This window comes from Cyrtonyx montezumae, unplaced genomic scaffold, assembly GCF_038088225.1.
Source record: "Cyrtonyx montezumae isolate F1298 unplaced genomic scaffold, pur_monq_1.0 scaffold_24, whole genome shotgun sequence".
In the NCBI taxonomy this organism is placed as follows: domain Eukaryota; kingdom Metazoa; phylum Chordata; class Aves; order Galliformes; family Odontophoridae; genus Cyrtonyx; species Cyrtonyx montezumae.
The window spans coordinates 3,302,751-3,326,857 of record NW_027071981.1 but is presented as its reverse complement, the minus strand read 5'-3'; the positions used below and the strand labels follow the sequence as shown (position 1 = coordinate 3,326,857).

The 24,107-nt window shown below is 42.7% G+C and overlaps 1 protein-coding gene across 1 annotated transcript in view; it reads left to right on the top strand.

The window, feature by feature from the left end:
- The first annotated feature begins 1,425 nt into the window (after window positions 1–1,425).
- The window catches only part of KIZ (kizuna centrosomal protein), a 38,912-nt gene continuing 16,230 nt past the window's right edge, over window positions 1,426–24,107 (top strand). Inside the window, exons 1-8 of the mRNA XM_065739499.1 lie at window positions 1,426–1,560; window positions 3,271–3,333; window positions 5,754–5,910; window positions 9,541–9,633; window positions 13,777–14,263; window positions 15,650–15,785; window positions 18,995–19,220; window positions 21,607–21,766. Coding sequence (XP_065595571.1) covers window positions 1,463–1,560; window positions 3,271–3,333; window positions 5,754–5,910; window positions 9,541–9,633; window positions 13,777–14,263; window positions 15,650–15,785; window positions 18,995–19,220; window positions 21,607–21,766 — 1,420 coding nt within the window. The 5' untranslated portion in view covers window positions 1,426–1,462. The remainder of the gene's footprint in view (window positions 1,561–3,270; window positions 3,334–5,753; window positions 5,911–9,540; window positions 9,634–13,776; window positions 14,264–15,649; window positions 15,786–18,994; window positions 19,221–21,606; window positions 21,767–24,107) is intronic.

Genomic DNA, 24,107 nt, shown 5'->3' with positions numbered 1-24,107 from the left:
ATCACGGACCTGGCTTGTAATGCCTCAGGGGACGTAAGCACACTCTGCACCCGCAGAGTAAAGGGACAAGGGGCATAAAATAGGACACACATTGGAGCCACAGCTCCTTGGGACCCCAGCCTCTCACGTTTGCTTGGTGTTGGGTCACAATTAAAATATCACTGGGGCTGGCACGGTCTGTGAGACAAACCGTGCGGTCCTACAGGTCCCACCTCATGGGCTGGGCCTCTGATTCCTTTCAGCTGAGACCTGGAAATCTTGGTTGGGGAATAACATTTTCCAGTGCGTAATTATAATATACGTTCATAGCTTCTGATGGCAATAGAAGGGTTTGAAAGTTTTGATATTATTTTAGCGAGCACAAATATTTTCAAAAGCAGTTTAGTCTTCCAGAACCAAGCCTGGTATGTCACAGGTACAGGCTTGACAAAGCCAAATTCTTTGCCTGTTTTGAAAAATAACAAAATTGTAGTATATGAAAGTGTTTTCTTGTTCAAATGCCATGTAGCATTTGACAGTTTTCTGCACTGACAATCAGCGATGCATTCAAAATATGTGTCAGGCTGACAGGGTGTTTCATTGCTGACATTTGTAAATAACAAGTTTTCAGTGTCTCACCTCAGTGTCAAAGGGGAGATTATTTATTTTGACGTAGATATTAGCAATACGAGCTCTTACTAGGAACAATTTAACTATGAAGCAACCATGAAAACCTTATTATTTCCAAGCAGTCAAGGAGCTGCTCCAGTTGGAGTGGAGAGGCCCCACACTGAGAAGCTGTGGCTGTGACAGGGTTGCTTCCACCCACACCTTGGGGATAAAAATATCCAGCTTTGGAAATTGAGGCAGGGCCAGGCCTACATTTTGTCTGTCATCTCTTGGGAAGATGTGAAATAGTGCTGTGGTGAGGTCTCAATAACATGTATTTACTTTCAACAGAAGAGTAAGAAAGAACAGTACGTCTTTTATTACGAGTGCATTTCATGTGAATTCAGTAGTAGAAGGCTCCCAACTCTGCAAATCATTTGCGTATGTGTTTTCTTGAGTAGACAAGCTCTCACACTAGCTCAAGCCTTCCGTAACTTATTGAACCGTTTATGGTGGATAGGCAAAGGTTAAGCCAGACATAGCATTTATGGCTATTCAGGTGACAGAACCGATTTGGGGGCCGTTGTTAACCACTGCTGCATCACTCCAGCGGGGTGTTCCGTTTGGTGGCCTGAGTTTGAGGCTGGGGGTGAACGCCCACGTAAAGGGTCACCAACTCCGCAACACCTCAGTGCCCCCAGCCCCCCCCGGGAGCGAAGCTCTCGGCGAGAAGGAAAGACCCCTCACGCCCAAGCCCGGCACGTCCCGCCGCTCTCCCCCCCCCCACACAGCGCGGCCTTCCGGGGCGGGGCGGGCGGGCGGCGCGGGGCAGGGCGGGAACCGTCGCGTTGGCCACGGCCGTAAACAGCGCGGCATGAGCCAGGCGGGCCGTGCCGCGGCCAGGCCGTGCCCCGCGCTCTCCCCGTCCCGCAGCCGGTGGCTCGGCGGCCTCCTGCGGTGCCTCCGCGACAGGTGAGCGGCGCGAGGGCGGGGCGAGGCCGCGAGCTGCCGGCCTTGGGTCTGGGTGCCGGGGGAGTGCTGGTGCTTCTCGCGTTGGTTGGTGGGCTCGGTTTGTCGTGTTACTTCTGCGGAGGGGTCCGAGGGCTTCACTGCTTTCTGTGTACTTACCCCAGCGGGGTGTCAGCACTGTAGCACTGTTACTCCCGCATTATGGATGCGGAGCTGAAGCACAAAGAGGCTGAGGCCTGGTGTCTCGAAAAACATTGGGGAATCTCAGTGCTGCTGGTTTAAATGGGAGGTGAGGGATCAGGTGATGCTCCGGATCGATGCCTGGTGAAATGCCAGAGATTAGGCAGAGCTTGTGGCTGATCTGGGAATTTAATTCTTTCAAATCCTAAGCTAACCCTCTTTTTCTCTAGACTGAAGAATCAGGGTTTGGAAACGAGCTGCTTGCATCCTTAAAAAGTTCACAAGTGTGGTATTTTTCCCATTGGACAAGAAACTGTCTAACTGACCATCTGCTTTATCCTTCTCTGAATAAAAGTCCTGGTCTGAGAGGTTTATTCTTCAGGTTAAAAAGTGACATGGTAATGGAGAGGCCACAGATAGCTTCACTCCTGCTGCTGACACCAAGAAACTACGTTGCCAGAATCATGGGCAAGCAGTAATGGCTTCCACTTCGTTGCCTGAACAGAGGAATGCATACCACGAGCCATTTCAGGCATTTATAATGCTGATACTTTAATGCTGAGGGGCTCTTATGTGGCAGTTTTTATATTTCTTTATCTTCCTTCTAGAGAAGATCTGAATTATATACTCAGGTGCTACCTGTGTATCTGCAGGACAGACTGGTGAGTGGGTTGCTGGCGAACCACGCTGGGAGAAGGGAAGAGATCTTTCATGAACTAGCAAGTGTGATGTGCTGCCTGTGGTATTGGAGAACGAGAAATAGGAGAGATGCCAATGGCATCTGCTGACTTTTACATCCATCAGGATATCGCAGTCTTCTTCATCGAGTCATGAAAATTACTTCTAGAAGTGTAAAAACAAGATCTTGAAATCTGCTTTTGCTTAGCTGTCCATCATGTAAAAGGAAATTGAAAGGATGAGATCCCAGATGAAGCGTGGCTTTTAAATTGCATACATGACATGAAAACGTAATCTTGCTTCAGACAGTGGCAGGATTAGATGGGTAAAATGGATGCCTTGATCTCACAGGCTATGGAGGAGGAAGGCTTTCCTTGCTTTCCTCTGTACAGGGCAGCTGAGAGGAGGTGTATGTGTGTGGCTGTGACATGGACTTGTTTGTAGGGAAATAGGAAAGCATGTGTAGCCAAGTGGTGCTTACAATCTTGTCTGTCTGTCCTTATCACTCCACGTGTACAGCCTTCCTAGCTAATATGAATTTGTGATCATTTAAAAAAGGAAAAGGAAAAAAAACTTTGATTGTTGCAGGGTTTATAATGTGAGTATACTGGAAGCCCTTGACCTGTCCACTGTTTATTTTTTGCTCATGGGGCGGTTTCTTGTCTTCGGAAATGGTCTGCATTTATTAAGTATATATTATTAAGCAATATTACTGCTGTTATTCTTTTCTCCTTCTGAAAACAGAGTTTTGTTCCTTAAGCAGCCCAATTCTCCCCATGGGTCTGTGCTCATGTGTGTTTTGTGAATTTAAATTATGAAATAATCTTGTCTTATATATGGTATGTTTTCTCCTAGTGAAACCAGAAGGCTGGAATTGGAAAGAAAACTGATTGAATACAAAAATTCTGATGCATACCTGTAAGCCTGCTTAAAAACTTTTCATTAGTTGTTTTATTTTAGTTTCAAAGATTATCGTGGAATGTTCGTAGGGTGTCAGTTATGGGACTTTTGTAACTAATTTTATATTGCACTCAAAATATTCACACATTGAAGTTCCTGGTGAAATAACTTATGGCAACATAACTACTGTTAATGCTGAACTGTTACTACCTTAAGAGCAACTGATGTGCAGGTTGGTGTTGTGCAGCATTTGACAAGTCACTGTAGTGTGAAATATAGAAAGTGTTTCCTTTCTAGTATTTCATGCCGTACAGTTATCATGTCACAGGATGCCTGAAAGTGTTAGGAAGTACTGTTCTAGGTTCTAACTTTGCTCCCTGGGTTGTTTCTGCGTTACTTATTTGATGCAAGTTACATGCTCAGACTATAATTAAAATAATAAAAAAAAAAAGCTTAAAAAGCCATTTATTATGCTGGCTGTGCATCTCGGCTAGTTATTCAGAAGCTGAAATGCATTATTTGGATACAGTAGTATATAATGTGCTGGATTATAAGCATTGCTGGTGATGGCCTTGATGTGAAAGACTAAATCATTAAAATTGCAAACGTGCCCCAAATTACCCATTCCACTTAATTTAGTGTGTTTGTTTCTCTTAGTAATTGTGTTCATCTCAAAGCTTCTCCCTTTTTCCCCCTCTTATTTATACGTGAACCATGAAATTCCTGTCCCAAGCAGATTAGATAGGAGGGTGGCAGTTTCTAGAACCGATAGCTCTTCAGAGAGCATATAAACATCAAATGATCCTAGCTCTCTTATTTCCTGTGTAGTTCTGTGGGGGTTATGAGCTTGAGGAGTATTGGAACATAAACCTATTTTAAAATGAAAATACTGTGAAAGGGGCATGTATTTTCTTTCAAACTGTGTATGAGAACCGTTGAGTCACAGCCTGAACCACTGATGGATCACCTGAGGTAGCACTGAGTCAGCTGCAGGAGCACAGGTGAAGGCAATGCACCTGTGTGACCAGAAGGGGTGGAGTCTGGCTCCATCTCTCCCAGACCCCATTTAAGGGCTGACCACCACTGGGGAAGGATCTCTTGTTGGAGATCCCTCCTTTGTGGAGTTTTGAGTGAGCCTCAACCATCTGCAAAAGGTTAGCCTTTATTTACTGTTTGTTTACCACCCAGATAAGCCTTACAAAATATACTATCCACTCCATTGTTTTCTGTGGATGCTTTTTTTTTGGGTTATTTGCTCTACAAACAGTGACTGTGGTGTCTACGTGGTGGGAAGTCTCCAAAGATGTTGGAGAAATGCATCTGGTATTCTAGAGAGGAGCAGAATTTCATGCATTCTTGTTTATAGTGTTGTGGGGTCTCTTGTCTTTTGTTGTTTTATTTCCCCAAATGAGTTTTGTGAAGCTCATAGAATTGGCTTTTTGATTTTAGCTCGCATGAAAGATAGGTACATGTAGTCATGGCTGAATCCCTCAGGGACTGCTCTTCTGGAAGAGGGCCTTTAGAATAAAACATCAAAATAATAAGAAAAAATAAGTCTGAGCAGGTGGGGCTACATAATGTCCTTTATTTTCAGAATATTTTTTTTATTTTAATCCAATGGATTTTGAACTGGAGTTTTTCCTCAAAATATTAGTATTTTTAGGGACATCCGGATTGCAAGCTCACAACCAGTTGAAGCTGGTCTGTAGGAAGATTTCTCCTGAAGGAGATGATCCTGGCTGCTTCTGGTTCACATTTTCCCTTTGCTGATGCTGATACTCATGCAGCTGCCATGTGGTCAGACAAGAAAGTAGGTCTGGCTGAAAGTGAATCTGTTTGCATGGGTGTTTGAGAAATGATCCAGATGGATTGTCACCTGGATTGCTCTTGGCCTAATTTGCTATGTGGGTTCAGAGCAGGTAGTTTCAGCATGACAAAAGGAAGGAAGGCTTTGCATTGAGGTGCCCCTTTTGGTGCAGTGTGGATGTATGTTGGCTTAAGGTTGGCAGCCTTAATTAACAGTTTAACTTGCAGTATGCATTCCTCTAAAAACTACTGTCATTTTAGACCTATAAATTGCATTAATTTCACAGAATCTCAGAACCGTAGGGGTTAGAAGGGACCTTTAGAGATCATTGAGTCCAACCCCTCTGCCAGAGCATGTTCTCTAGACCAGGTAGGCATCCAGGTAGGAAGAGATTATCTTTCTCCATTCATAATTCCAAGGAAACATAAAAATTTAAATATATATTTATCCTTTTGAACAGCAAAAGTTGCATTTAAACCTTAGATCATACAGCTTGTTGTATAACGTAGCTTTGGGCAGTCAGGCAGCTCTATGCCGGAGTTAGTATGTGTGTGTCTGAAGAAGAGTCATAATAGATGCATTGGTTTTAATTTCCTACTCTTTAAGTACAGTTGTTTTTTTTCCCCTGTAGAATGAAACTAAAGTACGTGAAGCTCAAAAATTACTTGGAAGAAGTGGACGAACGACAAAAAAGAGCTCTTCTACGAAATAAAACGTTATTAAAGGAATTCAACCAGCTTGAAGCTCACATGAAAGCTCTCAGTTCAGAGCTGATTGAGAAGGTGGAAGTAACTTTCTAGAAGACTTACTACTATAGTACTCACTATTACTACAGGGGCTGCTAAACTGGTTTTGTGGGTCTATTTTGCACATCAAGATGTTGGTCAAACTTCATCCGTATTTGAGAGTGCTCTAAGTGGCAGTGTTTGGGAATTATCATTAATGTTATCTGGGTTAGGACAGGAAAAGGACTTGAATTAGGAAATTTTCCTAAAGACTTTGGTAGAAAAGCCTAAGTAAAATATAATTTTGTTACTTACAAGGTCCTGATACGTTTTCTTGACGTTGTTTCAGGGCATGTTTCTAATCTTGCTGGTGTGGTTGTGCTAAGTAGCCACAGCTAGTTTTGCTCCTGCTTATCACACCCTTTCCATCAGCAGAGGTGTCACTGACTAACTCCTGTTAAAACAAATAGCTGTGTTTGAACCGTTTGGGCTAAAGTAGATCTATAATGAGTGGCTATTCGTTCTATTTACTAAACAGTTAAGTGGCAATAGTTGAACAGTGGCAAGAAAAACAGCTTCAAGCAAACTGTTGCATTGTTCAGGTCTTTTAACAGTCTTGTATGCGAACAGATTTGGTTCACTTGCTTTTAGAGCTGAAAAATGTTGAACTTTTTTTCCTGGATCGGTGAAGTAAAATTTAAGGCATGCTCAATCACTTTGTGTAATTGAAACAGTACTATTTGGTGTCCCTTTACTAAGGGTTAATGTGGGGTGTTGCAGGGTAATAGAGTTGGAAGTTATCTTAGATTTTAAAAAGTGGAAATGGTTTGCTTTTGGTGGATGGAGTCAGATTTCAGAGAGCTGAAAGAAAAAACATTTTACTGGGAAAGAAGTATTATTCTGTCTGCTTGCTAAGAGAAGTAGCCTTCTTTAAAAGTATCTGGCAGGGCTGTTTATACAGGTGTTTTTGTTCTTTATTCCAGGAAGTTTAAAAAGAAAAAAAGAGGAGAGGAGACAAGTTAGGTGAGGTGTTTTAAGACCCTATGTGATGCTGATGCAGTATTGTGTGGTTGTCTTTGATTCAGTTGTGATTACTTTTTCTTCTCTGAAGTGCACTTTGTATTAAAACTGGAACAGCCTTATTCCTGTACTGTTACACTCCTTTTCCCGTTCAGAGATCCACACAGCTTCATCTGAGATAGTCAAAACATTGACTATGATCCTTCTAAAAGGGGATGTTTAAAATATTCATATTCAGGTTGCACCAGTACATATTCCTTTAAATATTCCTTGAAACTTCTCTTAATATTTTTGGAAGTGCTATTAGAGCTTAACCTGAAGGGTAGAGGTGTAGAAGTAGCAGCATGCTTGATTTTTATTACTGTCTGGTTTGGCTTTCACTCATGCCTTGCAGCCAAGGGAAGACAGTCTGTATGTGATTCTTAGGGAAGTTCACTTAATAGATAAATGTGCAACTTGAAATGTGAGTCTGTTCTTTCTAGAAATCTTTAATTCTTTATTGATATTGATGTTAATGGAGTGTTTACTCCTCTTTGAATCCTTATAAGCTTTCACACATCAGTGTAGTTTGATAAATCCTATGAAGAGACTTTGTACAGTAGTTAAAAATGCATGTTTTTAAGTTAGTTGTCTCTGATTTCAGGAAACCTTGTTTTTCCTTAAATGGGATGACAATTTGGCTCATGTTAGTCATAGTGCAATATATTAACCCTGCTCTCCACTGTTCATCTTAAAAGAAATAGCCCCAATCTCTTTCTTTTTCCTCTTCATATAGAAGATTTTTATGGTTGTCATATTTTTTAATGCTTCTTCTGGAATGCCTTTAGAGAAGGAGTGATGAGAACTATTTGTGTTAATTAACACTCCTTTAAAACACCGTTGGGTTTGGGTTTAGGTTTCAGTTCAGGAGGCTGCTTTTGTGTTGTCATTGACCTCAGTGTTCAGAAGAGGTTGTGACTGTGATACTGCCCTTCCTGCTGCTGGAAGTAAGGAAACTCTGTTGCTCTCTCCCATGGTGCTGATTAATTTCCACTCTCCCAGACCAGTTGGGTAGCCATGTGCCGTGGCTGTGTACCACATTCCTAACTTCCTTGCACAGCTACATCCCAGACGGTGTCTGCTAAATTTTCTTTTTAAGCCTGTTAGATATGGTGACATTCACAGAGCAACTTTTCCTAGCTTCAGCTTAGTAATGTCCCTGGTGTGGGTTTGTGAGTCTTCTGTACTGCTTTTTTGTAAGGCTGGGAATATCTTGATGCTAGATTTCTTTCCATTTTTTCTCTTTTTGAGCAGCCCTAATGCCTACTAGTTTGTCTTTCCCTCTGCAGTAGGTTGTTGTAATGCGTTGGTGCGAGTCTCACTTGTGCCACGGGCTGATCTCTGTGCAGTGTTTTCATTCACTACTTCCACGTTGATGTTTCTGTGCCATCTATTTTATTTTTCCTGGCTTAGACTTCTTTTTTTTCTGAGCTATTGAACAAAACACAGATTACATACCTTCTGTGCTGCAGTTATGAAAAGCCCCCTCGTTGTGGATTATTCAAGAATTATGAAGCCTGTAATCATTTAATCTATTGTGGAAGCACACTGATAGAGATTACATTCTTTTTTTTTGTTAGAGAATGCTCTTTAGGAGTGCTTTACCATAACTGTTAGCTTGTTATGTACTGTAGCTTGGGAAGAAACAGCTTGGTTTTGAGAGATTTGGTGGTGTTTGGTTTTCTTTCCCCCGTCTGTATGCTTGCAGTTTGTTTTGGGAGTCTGTGTAAAACCATGTAAGCTCTTGGGAAATCCCAGGGGTTATCTTTGAGTTTCTTTTGAGCATCTTTAGTTCTTTTGTGATTAATTTCTGCTCCTTAAAAGTTAATGCTTCTGATTTTTATGGACAGCCCCTATTACCTGGGAAGTAAGGCTTGCTGAGTGCACAGTTGGAATGAAGTGTGAGGCTGGCTTAGTTAATTGTTCTGAAGATTTATCTTCGTGCGTATTACCTGATACAGAATAGGTATTGAAGTGCTTTCATTCAGTACCAGTGTAACTTGTTATTGGTGTTTACAATTACTAACAAACAGGATTAATTATAGGTGCTGTGTGTGCCTGGCTTTTAAGCAGTAGTCTTACTATGAATGCATTACATTTGGTCAATTAAACAGTGTAGTGGAGGTGAGGACGTTTTATGCAGTTGTTTGTTAGTAACACTAGAGCAAGTTGTCTTTCATGCTGGGCTGCTCTCTGCAGCATCTGCTATATATTTCTCCTTAATACAGCTCCACAAGTTGCAAGATCATGTACATGACACAAATTCTGAATTTCATTTAATTCCAAAGCAGTGGAGTAGTCTCGATAGAGCAGGAATAATTTGATGTACTCAATCAGAAGTTGGTTTTGTAATGTTTGAGCCAACAAGTTATTACTTTCTTGTAGACTTATAGATGAATGAGTAATTGGATACGATCTTCAGGAGTTATTTTTTTATTTACAAGCTGTCTCATTTGTTCAGGGGAGTGAAAAAATTAGGAGAAAAAGGTGTCTCTAGCTTCTTAAACACAGACCAAGTGAAAAAGGATGCCAGGACTTGATGTTTAGAAATACACAAATTGCAAAGCAGTGTCTGCTCATTTGTGCTTTGTTCTTTGGCCTTCGATTTAATATAATGGATTTGTCCACATTTAGATACAGTATGGAAGAGGAATTAAAAGCAGGCGATCGTTTCAAGAGGATGACTTGTGGACACAAGGTGATAAGGAAGAAGGATACCATGAACAGGTAATGTGGGAGTGGTGGGAGGGATAAAAATGTGTGTTATTCCTGTGATATTCCATCCACTGAGTGACTGTGTTAAGAGGCAGATGCTGCTAAGCAGTCTTTACGTGGGGATTTTGTGTTGTCAGCTGTAGTGTGAAATATTGTTTAGAGCCTGAGTGAAGTAGAGAGCCTGGATAGAAAGTGCAATTGTTTCAATCAGAGAGCTAGAATTTAAAAAGAAGGGAGAACTCTGAGTGTTTCTAGTTGTCTTTGTGTCATTTTTCTGTAATCTCTGTGCTGAACAATGTGAAAAAGGTATTTCCAAGCAGGAAGTGTTAATAATGAGCAAAATTAAAAAAAAAAAATCCACCTATTGATTCTCGTGGTGTATTTGTAATTTTGTGTTCTGACCTTTTCTCAGAAGAAGCAAAAAGAGATTGCCTATCTAAGTAACAGACAAAAAGACTGACAAGGAATACTTAAATATATTCTGCTATATATCTGCAGTAATGCAGGCTTCTAATCCCTCCTCCTATCTCCATATAAATGATACAGTTCAAGACCATAGCTGTTTTCTTCACTAAAAGCAGTAAAGCTCTTTTAGATGAAATGTCTAAAAACATCTTGTAATAACTTGGAGCATGCTGGCAAGAGTAGTCACTTGTGACTATGTGTGAAACCCCCTCAGCTAGTCGATATTGTAATAAGCAAAAATGGTAGCATCACTCCATTATTCAGAAAAGCCAACAGCATGCTTGTCCCTTAGGCTACAGCATTCATTAAGAAAAGCTTACTGGGCTGAAAGCTGGAAACAGATGATAACGGGATATGATTTTCATATTTAATGCATTCCTTGGAAGAGTATGTGTGCTGCAGATTGATAGAAGAATCAACTGCTACTTTACTAAAAGACTTTCTAGTTTGCCCTATAGCTACCGATGGAATCATTCAGCCAAGAAATTAACTTTTTCTCCTTTTACCTGCTTTATATATCTGCTAAGCAGGCTGCCTGGCTGCCAGTAAATGTTATTATGCAGTTAAATGTTTGGTATTTAAGACTCTTATCAGAAAAGAAACAGAGGCCACACTATTTTGTTTTTATAGTAGGAGGAAGGTTTTTGGTTTTCTTTCTTCAGTGCATTAGCAGTCGTTAATCTGAGTTTATAGGAAGTTTTCCCCATAGATTAAAAAGTTAAAAACCTTGAATTTAGAGCATTCTTTAAACTGCAATATACAAAGCAATGAACTTGAGCAACCTTGACCTATAAAGGCAGGCCTCCAGCAGTTTGTGAATTAGGTTTTTAATTCAGACATGTGAAAAGGTGAGCTTGGGTTTGAATCCTGGATTCTGCAATTAAAAGTGGAGATGCAATTTCCAACCTATAGGAAAGTTGTCTTCACATCAGTGCTGGAACATCAAGGGATCACAGTGCGCCTCAGATTTTGTCAATATTTTGGACAATGCAGAAACGTGGTTTGTATCCACTGAATTCCAGCAATCTTCTATGTGAACTCTTCCTTCCCTCTCTGCTTCTTGCTTCTTATCTCCATTCTTAAGTGTGGAGGTAACTTCAACTAGATAGCTCAACTTGTGAACAGGTGGTGATGCTTGGAGTCTCTGTGCAGCATGTGTTGTGTGTTGGGGACTAAGATGGACAGAAATAGAACCACTTTTCTAGAGAAGGTCGGGGTCTCTGTGCCCCTAAAGCACCAGTGTGAATAGCTTGCACTTCTCTGAGCTGTTGCATATACATGCTTCTGGATTCTGAATTTTGGGGGGAATCTTTAAGCTCAGAAATGATATTCCCAAACAATGATCATCTAGAAAACCGTGGTTCTCCTCGAGAAGGACTTGAGCACTGGTATTTTGAAGCCCTGTGTAATGGCAGCCCTCTGTTAGATATTCTAGGAGAGGTGCTGTATTGGAGGGGTCCTTGGCTGAAAGGTCAGTATAATCTGAGGCTCTGAAATCCTTGTGTTTTGAAGTCCAATTTCAGATTAGTAATGTTTCTCAGTCTGGTACCTCTTGGGAATACAGTGTCTTCTGAATGTCCTGTGCCCAACATTCAAGAATACCTGAGTGCCTGGGCATCCCTATGCCAGGGGTACAACCAGATGAATCCTGACACAAAGCACTGCTCTCTAACTCAGCTTCACTTGGCTTGTTGAAGTAGTCATAGCCAGACAGAGGCACTACCTTCTTACGCTTACTAATGGGAGGGTTTTTTTAATCATCTTTATTCTCTTCAAAGTACTTTAATAATAATAAAAAAGACTGTTAGTGGAGGAACAAGTGGGGAGCCTGCGTGTTCCCTCCACTCCACAGCCAAAAAAGAGTACTGTAAGTGTTCTTTGTGAGAGATTTCATTTAGCTCCCAGCTGGAGTGACATGAAACTGATAGTTTTGTTTGCTGTTTTAGGTGGGTCATCTACATGTTCTTCTTTTGGTGGTAGAAGCTGTACCTAGGCCAACTTTATCTGTTATGCAGCTGCTCCAAGGACACAAAGGCAGTGAAGAGTTGTTTATTCTCCCCCTGTAAACAAGAAAGAGCCTGCTGGAGATGTACTTCTGCTAAAGCTCTGTAAAGCACTTGTACCTGATTGAATTGCATTTGTTTTGGAACACTAAACTCCAGAGCTGCTAAATCCACACAATACCTGCTAGATGTGTTTCAAAGCAGCAAGTCCAAGCCCCCAGAAGTAATTAGGAGGAATCCAAGAGCAGCAGTGATAGAATAAGCTGTGAACTTGATCTCAGTAGCAAACCTTTACTTCTTAAAATAACTTCATGGCTTTTTGTTCTGCTTCTTGTTAGGTGGAATTTGAGCTTTTTAATGAAACGGACGCACACTAGACAAGATGCCTTTGTTTCCTTTAAGCTGGGCTTGGCAGCTGACTTTGTGTGGCAGGAGGAGGTCAGCCAACAAGAGAGCGGAGAGGGGTGTGGAGGTGACTGTAAATTGCTCTGCCGTGATTTGGAGCTGAAAAGCAACCTGTGCTTAGTATGAACAATGGCACTGTGGTAGCTAATTTTGGCTTTGCATAAACTGGCAGTGACCTTCTGGTAGTGGTGGCAATTCCTTGCATTTTATTTTTCTGGTTGAGTAAGCTTTCAAAGAGTAAAAAAAGCAAGTAGAGTGTTTATAGTGTTGGAACGTTTTTTATGCAAGTTGAGCAGAGTTGTTGGGTGGAAGTGTTATTGGAAATGTTTCTGCTTGGTGCTCGGAGTTGTCTCGTGGAAAATATGATTCCATCTACTTGTTAGCTCAGTTGTTCCTGTTTGGTGTAGAACTGAAGACAATGAATCAAGTTGTTTGGTTGTGTGAGGTTTCTTTGTTTTTTGCCTGCGTCTTGTTATGTTACCATGCAGTGAGCAGAGCTGGATATATACACAAATGATGGCAAATGGAGATTTCAGACTCTCTGGGGACCTTCCTTATCCTGTCCCCTTTTCAAGAAGATTAATCTCTGCTGTGTTGCATGCCCAAGAATTTTTCTGGTCAGGGCAGGGTGCTCCACCATGCAGACTGGTCCCTCTGCTGGGCAAGACACAAGTGGAGAAGTCAAATTCTACAGCATACTGAGTGGTGAAACTTGGGTTGGTCAAGGAGGGTGGCTCCTGATGGCCATGGCTGCATTCAGTGACCAGTGGGCTCTGCAGGATGACAAAGGACTAGGAGCAGTGTCAGAGGTGGGATCTGGGATTCAGCTCTGCAGCTGGCCCAACAGAAGGGTGCACAGAATGAAGTGCCAACTTGCTGGCAGCTGACACTATTCCTGCAGTGTGGGAGATGAAGCTTATCATCAAACGGTAGTATTAGCCATATTGAAGGATTATTTTTGGCAGATGCTTTCAGTGAGTTGTGTTTGGTTTCGGGTGTGACAGGGTAACCTGTACCAGACTCGGCTCTGTCTTTGCTGATCTCTAGTGGGAACAGTTGGCAAATTGGGCTGTAGCATTTTGAGGAAAGAGCCTTCACTACTTCCATTTACTTCAAAGCAAATGGATAAAGGAGTGTTCTCTAGGAAGCAAAGTATAGAAAAAAACATAAGCTGTGTGCGGTGTTTCCCTTCAGAAACTAGCATACAATCCTCAAAAAGCTTCATGTGCAGTGTGCTGCTACCTGTTTGATTCTTTAACCATCTTGCATCTGTGTCTTCCAGGTGCCAGAGGCTGCAAGGCAGGCAGGAATTCATGCCAAGACAGCTGTGTCCAGAAGATTGCACCACCCAGTGCCATTGTTCACGGGCAACTGTGCGTCTACGTGCAGTAAGCAGCAGGAGCCCCCTCAGCCTGCTGCCTGCCCCAGCACACTGACAGCCTTGCAGGGTGATGAATCACGCGGGCATCCCACACGAGCTGGCAGTGACCTGCAGCATGCCAGCATTCCTGATGAACGAGATGTCCCTGCGGGGGAGAAGATGCCCATCAAGGACAGCAGCTTGCACAGCAGTCTTCTGAATTTTACAGAGCACAAAAATCCCACTGAACTCTGCTCAACATTACCTTGTGGAGGAAGTGTGCAGAGCAGGGCCACTGACTTAGCAAGTGACACATCAGTGGAGGAGGTGGTGGCCCCTGAGCACCTGGTAGCAAGTGCAAAAAAAGTCTGCAAGCAGCCTGTCCTCATGGCTCCAGTTCCTGAGCCTGGTATGTAGAACCTCTGCCCCATTGTGTGTTTGGGATGAGTGTGCTGCAGCACATGTGCACAGAAGCTGGGTTTTTTTTCCTATAACTCTTAAGCTTTGGTTGAAGCACAGTAGAACTCTCATTTTTCTTTTTCACTTCTAAAAATGGGATTTGCAAATACAGACCAAGAATCAGCACTTCCACATAGGAGACTGGATTAACTATTATTTGTTCTGACTTGTTCCTTGCTTTCCTGAGGGATGTGGTGCTTGTCCTCCAGCTGGGATGCACATGTGTGGGAATGGAAGGCTGCACTTAAATGCTGCTTCCTACCATCTCACCTTTTCTTTTGCTATCACAGCGAAATGTGTTCTCTCCTGCTCTGCTTTGAAGTAAGCTAACAGAATTGTTATTGAAATCCCAGTGACAAAGGTTTTTCTCTAAGTAACTGTTTCTTCCTTTGTTTGTTTTTTTGTTAAGACCTAGAAGAAATATCTTCCCCTTCCCTGCCAGTTGATGTAGCAATTTAGAGCTTTTAAGTTTTCCAAGCTATGTAGGAAATACTAAAATTAGGAAAAGCTGAATAGGAAATAAGTAGCGACCCTAATGTAAAGAGACTTCTATCCTACAATGATCATAGTTCTCTTTATAGTCAGTAGCTACTATCTCCATCAGTTGATCTTCTGTGGATTTATTTTTTTTTCTTAATTTGTAGTTGTTACTGTTTTCCATTTCTTTATTCGTTCACAGATAATTTCTTTCCTTGTGTTTTCTTTCATCTGACACACTTCCATGTCCCCACTGTCCAGCTTTGTGTGAGGGCAGAAGGTCCTGGTGTATGCTGCCATTTGTCACAGCCCTCAAGAACTGAGGCCTTAGGGAACCCATGCCTGAGCTGAGCAGACATGCTGGGGGCTCTACATTAGCTGTGAATACTGTTTCATTCAAACCTGTGCAGAATTTTATGGAAAACTTCCCTCTATCTTTGATGTCACTCCCCCCAAAACATGGAAAGCTTTCTGAAGCTCTGTCCTGAAAAAGCTTTTTCAGGCTTGTCTGTTATATTGCTTCTCTTGTGGCAGTTTGGGGAGGTTTGAGGTGATTTTGATGTAGTGATTTTTTCCTGGCAGAGTTCATTTTGGCTGGTCCTGATCTCTGGTTGCAAATCCAAGCTTGGGAGCATGGCTGGGGTCTGCCTGAACTCCCCCTTGCGAGGGAAGTGCAGAAGGACATGGAATGGTCAGGAGGGGGCATGGAAGACCTGATGCAATCCCAGAGCAGAGAGATGCTCGCTCCCACCTGTGAGATTGGGAAGTGCTTGAAGTAGCTCATCCTGGCTTAACTCCATACAACTTAGTGATTCTGCTAATGCTTTGGGAGTCATTTTGTTGTTACTTGTTTTTACAGGACCCTGGTGTAACCTGAACACCCAGCAGGCAGTGAGCCAGGACAGCAGCAGCACCCACACAGCAGAGAACTCTTTGCAGCTACCCAGCTGCTGTGCAGCAGAGGATGAGCCCTTGGGCAGCTTGGTGCCTGATGGGTATGTCCTCACATCTGTTCTCCCTATATTTGTGCTCATATTGTCTTAGGTACTGATTTTGGTGCCCATCCCTATTGTAATAGATGCCAGTTGAGCAGCTGCTGATGGCCACCAATATACACTTGTGCAACTTTATCATTTCACGTTTGCATCAGGCTGCTTGCTATGGAAACATCATCTAATTTACATCTAAATAGCTTATACAGGTTTTTTTTTTGCGTGACACCTGTTAGTCATAACATTTTGTGAGGAAGTTGCACTTGTCTTTGCTGGAGGAGAGTCATAGCTGAGCAGTGGTAATTTAACTTTTGTTCTCTCCCTGTATGTGCTAGTGATGCCTAGCTGTTGAAGAGCTGACAAAAATACTGTGCAGTGCTTCTGAAGCCAGCTAAATTATAAGAAAGGTTTTACTGTTCGCTTTATCTCTGGAGCATGACTAAAGCCAGAATGGGGGTATCTCCTCTCACATCATGCTAAGCCAAATACCTATGTTTCTCAAGGCCGTGAAAGTGTGATCTCCACTGCTGTATCTGCAGAAGAGATAGAAATTTAAATTTGTTTCAATGGGAAACTGAAATGCAGATAAAGTTTCAGAAATGGCAGGCAAGAAAGATGTGGAGCAGTGATACTTAGCCTCTCCATTGCTGAGTTGGTAACAAGTTCTTTTAAACTCAATCGTTCTGATACACTTTAAATTCAGTGCGTGTGCCCAAGCCTTGCAAAGTAATTCATGAGCTGGAAGTCTTGAGGAGAAGTTTCTGAGTAATTAGTGTGTGGGCTTTGTTTGTATATACTACTGTGGAGGCAGTTTTGATGTTGTAGCTCACTCAACAACAAGCCAAATCTGTCTTGTAAATCAGGGAGTCCCAGGTTTTTGGAGAAAGTAACTTACTTCAGAGACATCATGTAACAAGGTCTTTTTTGAGGTTTAAGAAAAAGAAGTTGGCTTTTTTTTTCCCCTGATAAGTGTTTGTATGTTGTATTTTACCACAGGGCAAGTCTTTTTTTAACCTGAGTTTCAGCCTGCCTTTAGCAGCTGGAGAAGCACTAATCCTGATAACACTGTCAGGTTGCTAACCAAGGAGAGGCAATGCTGCAGGGAAAGGTCACTCCGTGCAGGCTGTGAGGCTCACTGACAGCTCCTGGTGGGGTGATGCCACTTTGCTATTCACAGTTATTAAAAATGGTGGCTGAGCCAGAGCCCGTTTGTGCTGCAGGGCATCTCCACACCCTGTGCTGCATCCACAGAGCTTGATGGGATGCTGGTCCTGCGGGGCTGCTTGCCTTTTGCCTCACCCCTCTGGTGGGCTCTGTCCTTTTGGCATTCCTCAGGGTACCCTGCCCTTTATTCCAGGGCTTAAAAAAGGAGGGGGAAAGGGTCTCTGAGAATTAGCGTGCGGGAAGATGATGACTATTTTAAGGCTGGTGTTGAAGGGGTGGAAAAAGGCAGAGCTTATGCCTGTGCTGCTTCAGCTGCATTGAAGAGGACTTAGCACAGATGGATTGTGCATTACAAAATGTAACACATAATTCAAGCTGTCAGCTTAATCAGACTGTTTCCAGGAAGCAACCTGTAAAAGAGAAGGACCTCTTGTTTGCTGACCTCTGATCCGTAGCCTGCTGCAGATTGTCATACATTTTGTTTTTCTTTATGCTGGTGTCCCTTCCTTCCCCTTCCCTTTTTATTATTGTATCCCTCTCGAGTGGCACCCTGGAAGGACCACACAGGGGGAGGGAAACAATAGAAAATGAGCCGGCCGCTGAAATACAGGTTTTGTAAGACTTTGGGGGAAGAAAAAGCACTGTTTAACTGTGTATGCGATCTCCCTGGTATTGTTTAGCTGATCAAATGTCTAGGAAACTCCACTCAGTGCAGAGCAGCTCTCCTTTAATTGTTGGCTATTCCCAAACAAACTGAGAGAGTAAAACTTCTGCTATATCTTAATGTGATCACAGTACAGCACAAAGAGCTTTTAGTTGGTAAAGTGAGGCTGGCTGCATAGATGTTGGGTTCTGCATGAAAACCTGGGTGTGCAGCCGGGCTGCTGGAGGCCTGGGCTGGAAACTGCTGCACAAAGCAAGCAGATCTACCCTTGCGAAGGCTTAGTCTGCTTTGCTTTGCTATTGAAGTCTGCACTTTGGTCGTTGTGGAGGTGCACATTCAGGAAAAGCTCTCTGAGGTCCTGCTCTGTCCCAGTACGGAGCACTCCTGCTCCCAGGGCTGTGGTTTTCCCTGCTGGGAATGGACCTGCAGAGCTCAGTGTCAGGTTGGATCCAGCTCCACTGTGCTGATGTCTTGAGCAGCTGATGGGGGAAATGCTGCAGGGAATGCAGGCATAAAGAAACTGGCATCTTAGGAGAACGCAAGATGCCTTTCCCAGGATCGTTTTCTTGTGTGATCTGTATAATACACATATGTATTAAAAAAACAAAGGCAAAATCCTGATCCTTCTGTTACCACTTGCAAGCGATTAAAACCTCCTTGTGTTTTACAGCATTGTTTCACTAACCATTTTTCTGATGCATTCGTGGTTTTTCAGCATATTCTGTTTGACTTTGAAAGATTCAATTTCCCAACAGCTGGAGAGAAAAGGCTGGGGATACAAGAGTTGCCTGGCTTCTCAGCTGGGAATAGGGAGTATGTGTAGAAAAGACTTCAGTCTCAAAAAACCAAGAGGTCTGTGGGTTGCGTTGTTGTTTTTTTTTCCATTCATTTGTTTCTCTAAATCAGGATTTGTAGTGAAGTTGCTGCTTAGGTGCTGCCAACAAACGCTTGTTCCTAAATTTATCGCTTTTTGCAGCCCTGCTCTGCATATGCAGTAAATTCTGATTTCCAAGAGGGAGAGCATCCACTTAGTGGCTAATAATGCTTTGCCAGGGTACAGAGTAACCGCCAGAAAAACAATATATTTGAGGCAAAAGAACAAAAACATCGCCAGCCTCCCCTGTCGTTAGCAAAAGCAGGACCAGGTTACCCTGGCTGTCACTCCACAGCACAGTTCTCCTAATAGCACAAGTTGGGAAGGGCTTTGTACTTCTGCTTAAAATTAAATGTCAGACTCCTTAAGCCAGGGTTCCCATAAGGACCTAATGGCTGGAGGATTTTGAGGAAGAACTGTAGAAAGGCCAACAAGTGGACTTGACCTCCATACCTATTCTGGCTGTCTCTCTGGGCTTTAAATAAACTCCTCACCTGCTTTATTTTGCAGCTCCTGCAGCCAGGATGTCAGCCTGAAGGAAGACCTGGAGTCCTCTGAGGCAGCTGTCCTCTGTCAGCTCCCCAGGGCCAAGTCAGGCCAGCAGTGGGATGTGGCCACGCTGCAGGCCTCAGTGAACAGCCACACCACCTTCCTGGAGGAGCACCTGCTCACTGAGGAGCTGGCCTCTGTGTTACACAGCGCAGTGGATTTGAGTCCGGAGGCACCAGGAAGCCAGGTCAGTGGGTTTTGAAGCTTCTGTGATGATGTGCCTTGAGGCTTTCTAGTGTGTTTGGTAAGCCATAGGATTATTATGGTTGGAGAAGACCACTAAGATCATCCAGTCTGACCCCCAACTCACTCCCACCATGCACACTGACCACATCCCTCAGTGCCGCATCCCCATGACTCTGGAACACTGCAGGGACAATGTCCCCACCAGTTCCCTGGGCAGCCTGTGCCACTGCATCACTGCTCTTTTGGAGAGGAGATGTTTCCTAATATCCAGTGTGACCCTCCCCTGGCACAATGTGAGGCCATCCCTTCTCATCCTATGGCTGCTCCCTAGGAGCAGAGGCTGACCACACACAGCTTCCTTTCGGGTTGTCAAGAGTGGACATGCACGCATACACCTGTGCATCTGTGTATATCTATATGTATGTACATGAACAACACCAAGAGACTAAATTGCATATGCAGTTAAAGTGAAGCAGGCCCTGTGCCTCTTAACGCTACCCTGTACCTGGATACTCAGGGAAAGTGAGCAAGTAGCACTCAGTAATCAGTCTTTGAGATGGTTAGGAAGTGGCTATGGAGAGAACCTAGATCTTCTGTGTGCCTGTAGGCTTTGCCTCAAGGAGCAAGCAGCCCATGAAGGTCCTTGCAGCATCTTTTCCTTCCATTGGGCCTGTTACTGATTTAAGAAACAAACACGTTTTGCCACGGTGCAAATTTATCACAAGGCTTATATCATTATATCATCTATCTTTCTCTGTGGCTTAATAGCTTTTTATCATGAATGATAGTGGTTTTTTTTCCTTTTTAAAGAAGTAGAATTATGTTTGGTATGCTACATATGCAGAGCATTTTACGAAGAGCAGGATGTGTGTCCTTTTCAAACTCTAACTGGGCATTTATAAACTACAGTTTTTGTTAGGGGTTTTCTTCTTTATGCATACACGAAGGGAATGAGAGAGTTCATTTCCAACGAAAGTGAGGCACTGAAGAACCAAGTAATCTTGAGATGTGTTCCCTTTAGAGGGAAAGAAAAACAAGTGCATACGCATCTAAATGTGTGTATATAAAATATGAAATAACACCAGAGTAAAAATATTTGCCGAACTTTTCCCTCTGGTTTTTAGTGAGACATGAGGAAAGCAGTCCAATCTTTTTTGAATGTTTTTCTTTTAATAACATTTAGTATTTATTTTCCAGCAGCAGATATTTTTCTATAGGTATTTAAATTCTTATACAAAGACTTGTTCTGAGTCAAAGCTCAGAAACGCCAGCTTTATGGGTGAATATATGCAGTAATGATCTGTGCAAGTATACGTTCAACATTTACTTTTCTGTGCAAGAGAATCTATTCATGTAAATGTAACCCCAGGTTGCATTTTCCACGTTGGCACTCCTGATTTCCAAGCATAGAACAGCAGCAGTACAAGTTGAGACTCAAAAGTTGCCATGATGTGCTCCCAAATAAAGATGGGATTAATGAGGAGGGGACAGATACAGGAAGGAAAACCTTTCTTATGAACCCCACGTGGTTTTGGAGTTGATGCCTCCCCAGTTATTCAGATGAGTGTAGCTAGATGAAGTTAAAATAGTTGGGATTATCTCTGAGATGCTGGGCTATGCTGCTGAAGGCTGGCTCATTTATAAAACAGAAGGTAAGAGTAAAAAGCTTGTAGATTTTAAATAATTGAGTCCATGCGTTGTGGCACAGGAGAAAAGCAAAAGAATGGTCTATAAGTAATGAAGACAAAAGAAAAGTGCTCCCCCAACCTTATAACTTGGCCATGTTTGCACTCAGTTCAGCTCTCTGTAAAAGCATCTGCTTCCCACTTAATTTTTTGGGGACATCAGAAATAATGTTTAATTAACAGAAATCAGGCTAGAGCTGCTGCAGGGCTCTGCATGCAGACAGGAGAGACTGAACTTGAGAAATACGCAGTGATAACACAGGTTAAAATCTGAGTGGAGTCTATCAGTAGCTGGTGTCAGATTGGATTTTCTAGCTTCAGATTCATTGACCTCGGTGGTGTTTTTTGTTGCAACTGTTGCTGATGTATGCTAGCTTGCCTTATTGCTATATGTGAAATGAAAAAGGAAAACTTTTTCTTTCAGTCTCTTGTGCTTACAGTGGATACACGAGACACAGAACGCAGTTTCCAGAAACCCTAGTGATTAAAAGAATAATTTGAGGTTTGTGTTACTTGAAGGCAAAATGCAGCTCCTGCGCTGGCACTGATTTAACTCAGAGGTTATTCAGCATCTAGTAGAAATACCCTGCAAGCAGATTACTCTGTGAAGTATAGATTAGCCTAAATGTACGTTGGAAACCATTGCCTCTCGAGACTCGGGATAATAGGGCTGTGGTTATTTTTATTTTTGTAATGCTGCAGGCTCCACCGCTGCTGAGAGAGGTCCTTGCAGAAGAGTGTGGAGATAGGTCATCTACTCAGAGTAATGAATCATCTTACAGCTTGCCATCGATCCCAAATGACGGCAGGGAAATGGAGCAGGCAAAACGTGTTCCGTGGCTCAACGGCATGGGAAAGCAAGGTAACAAGTGCTAAAAGCTCTGTGTGCGTGCTCTGAGGTGCCACCGTGCTCTGCTGTGAGGTATAAGTGTGTTTTCCATCAAAATCTGCCAGGGACTGTGTCAGTGCTACTGGGAATTAATATTTGTAATGAGCTTCCAGTGATTTCCTTAAACATCTGTGTTTCTGTCATTCTTGTTACTTCTTAAAATGAGGGCTACCTGTGGGGACTAGTTTTCTCCATTGAGATAGAAAATCAGACCTTGTGGCAGTTATTAAAACAGGTTCTATATGCATAGCTATACTTTTAAAATGTCTGCTGTTTAGAAATGGTGTGATATCTTAGCTGTTTATTTTAATGAAGCTGGAGCGCAGCACAGATTTTCTACAGTGGAAGGGCTGATGCTAAGAGAGGTGTGCATTCTTAAAAGGTGGATGTTTGTGAAAATCCAGTTAATTTCTTCAGATAAGGAAGTAATATGTTAGTGCTGTGTAGTAACCGGCGACGGGAACTTGCTCAGGCTGCTCTCAGAGCATCCCTCACATCAAAGCCCAGAATAGACAGGCAATTAGGTTGCAACGCTCTTCACACAGCACATGTAAACAAACTGATTTAGGCCCCCTAAATCCATGCCACTTTTATCCACGGAGGAGCCCGAGACTTTGATTTAAACTAATTTTCAGCAGTTGGTATGATCTATGCCGTGGCTGTCGGGCTGCTGGACAAGATCGCAGAGTTACTGTTGGCTGTTTGTTTCTGAAATCCCATTGGGTCTTAAATTATTTAAGACATTTGGTTAGCTTTTTCTTTTCTCTGGGAGCTACAGAGACACAGCAGCTCCGTATTCGAGTAAAGTTCACAGTAGGCGCCTCTTTCAAGAACGGTAATGGATAGTTTAGATCAATAAATAAGAGATAACAAAAGTGAGAAATTAAAGGGAGTAGGGCTTAAAAGAAAACAAACCAGTCTGATCACTGCCACTTTGAAATGGGTTTCATTATGGTGTGTTCACACACAGAAGTCACAAGCTGGTGTGAAGATGAGAGCCAGGAAGAAAGCGTGGTAGGAAAGATTCCCATTACAGGTAAAAGTAATGGCTGCATATTAACCTCAGATGCGGTATTCAACTTTATTATATAATCAAAACACGGCATTTTAGGGGCTTAGGTCCTCTAATAGTGAGTAAATTCAGCTCCTACATCCTGAGCGCAAAGATTAAACGCGAGATCATAAAGTATGCACTCATCTTAACGGAAACCATGATGGAAAATAGCAGTGCCTATTTAATTCCTTGTAATCATGTTACACGTTTAAAGCGCGTGAATATCCCGTCATTTAGCCCTTCAGGCCCCAGTATCCGTGTTACAAAGGTCAGCCTCCGTGGGGAAGATCCAGTAATTATATGGCAAACTACAGATGTTTCTGATTTGCTTCTTTTCTTTTCTCTCGTAATTGAACGTGTATCGTTAGAATAAGCGCGGGGAAAAATCCCGCTAGACGGGAAGCTGTGCTTTTTGCCTCTGTCACAAAAGCTGCCTGATAAAAACCTCGTTGCTCCAAATTTGGTGCTGTCGAGCCGTGCTCAGATCTCCCCACAGCAAACGCGTTGGGCTCGCTCAGGATCCTGCCCCGCCGCCACCGTTGGGTGCTGAAGTATCGATACCGCGTTAGTATTCAGGGCAGAGCTTTCCGCAATGAGTCTCAATTTGCTTTTGCCTGATTTTGCGACGTCGTGGGCTGCTTCCTTATAAATGCTCATGTTTGGCTGACTGTTTATTTATGCAGGTGTGTACTCCGACAGAAAGGTGCGAGGGCATCTGTTTATACAGCGCTCGCTGCTGCTTTTCTGCTGTTTTATGACTTAAAAATAGCCTGTCTTTCGGAGGGCAATTCATTTCTCTATGGAGGTTTTCCTCTGCTGCTTTTTGAGCCTAATTTGCAGCTGAAATATAAAAACGTGCTTCTTGTATCCCTGAATTATACTGCTGCAATAATATTACTCCGTTAGCCGCATAAAACTTCGAATATTTCTTTTTTCTCTGAGGCTTTGAGAGTAGGATGCTTCAGTTTTTCTTGCTGCTGTCCTTCAGTTGCACATGGCAATGTAATTGTAACACGTGAGCTGTGCTGATTATTATTATTTTTAGGCCAATTAAAAGCACACTTAAATGATTTTTGAGTAAGCATGCTTTATTTCAGGAAAACCCATATAAAATGTGGCAGTTGTGATTTTTGTCTGTAATTTATGAGGATTGTGGTTTAAGGTCTGTCATCTGCAGACATCCCCAGCAAGAGCGATGCGCCGAATGGTGGCTTCCTCTAGCCTATGCCATCATAGATTTATTTTATTTCTTGTTTTTGA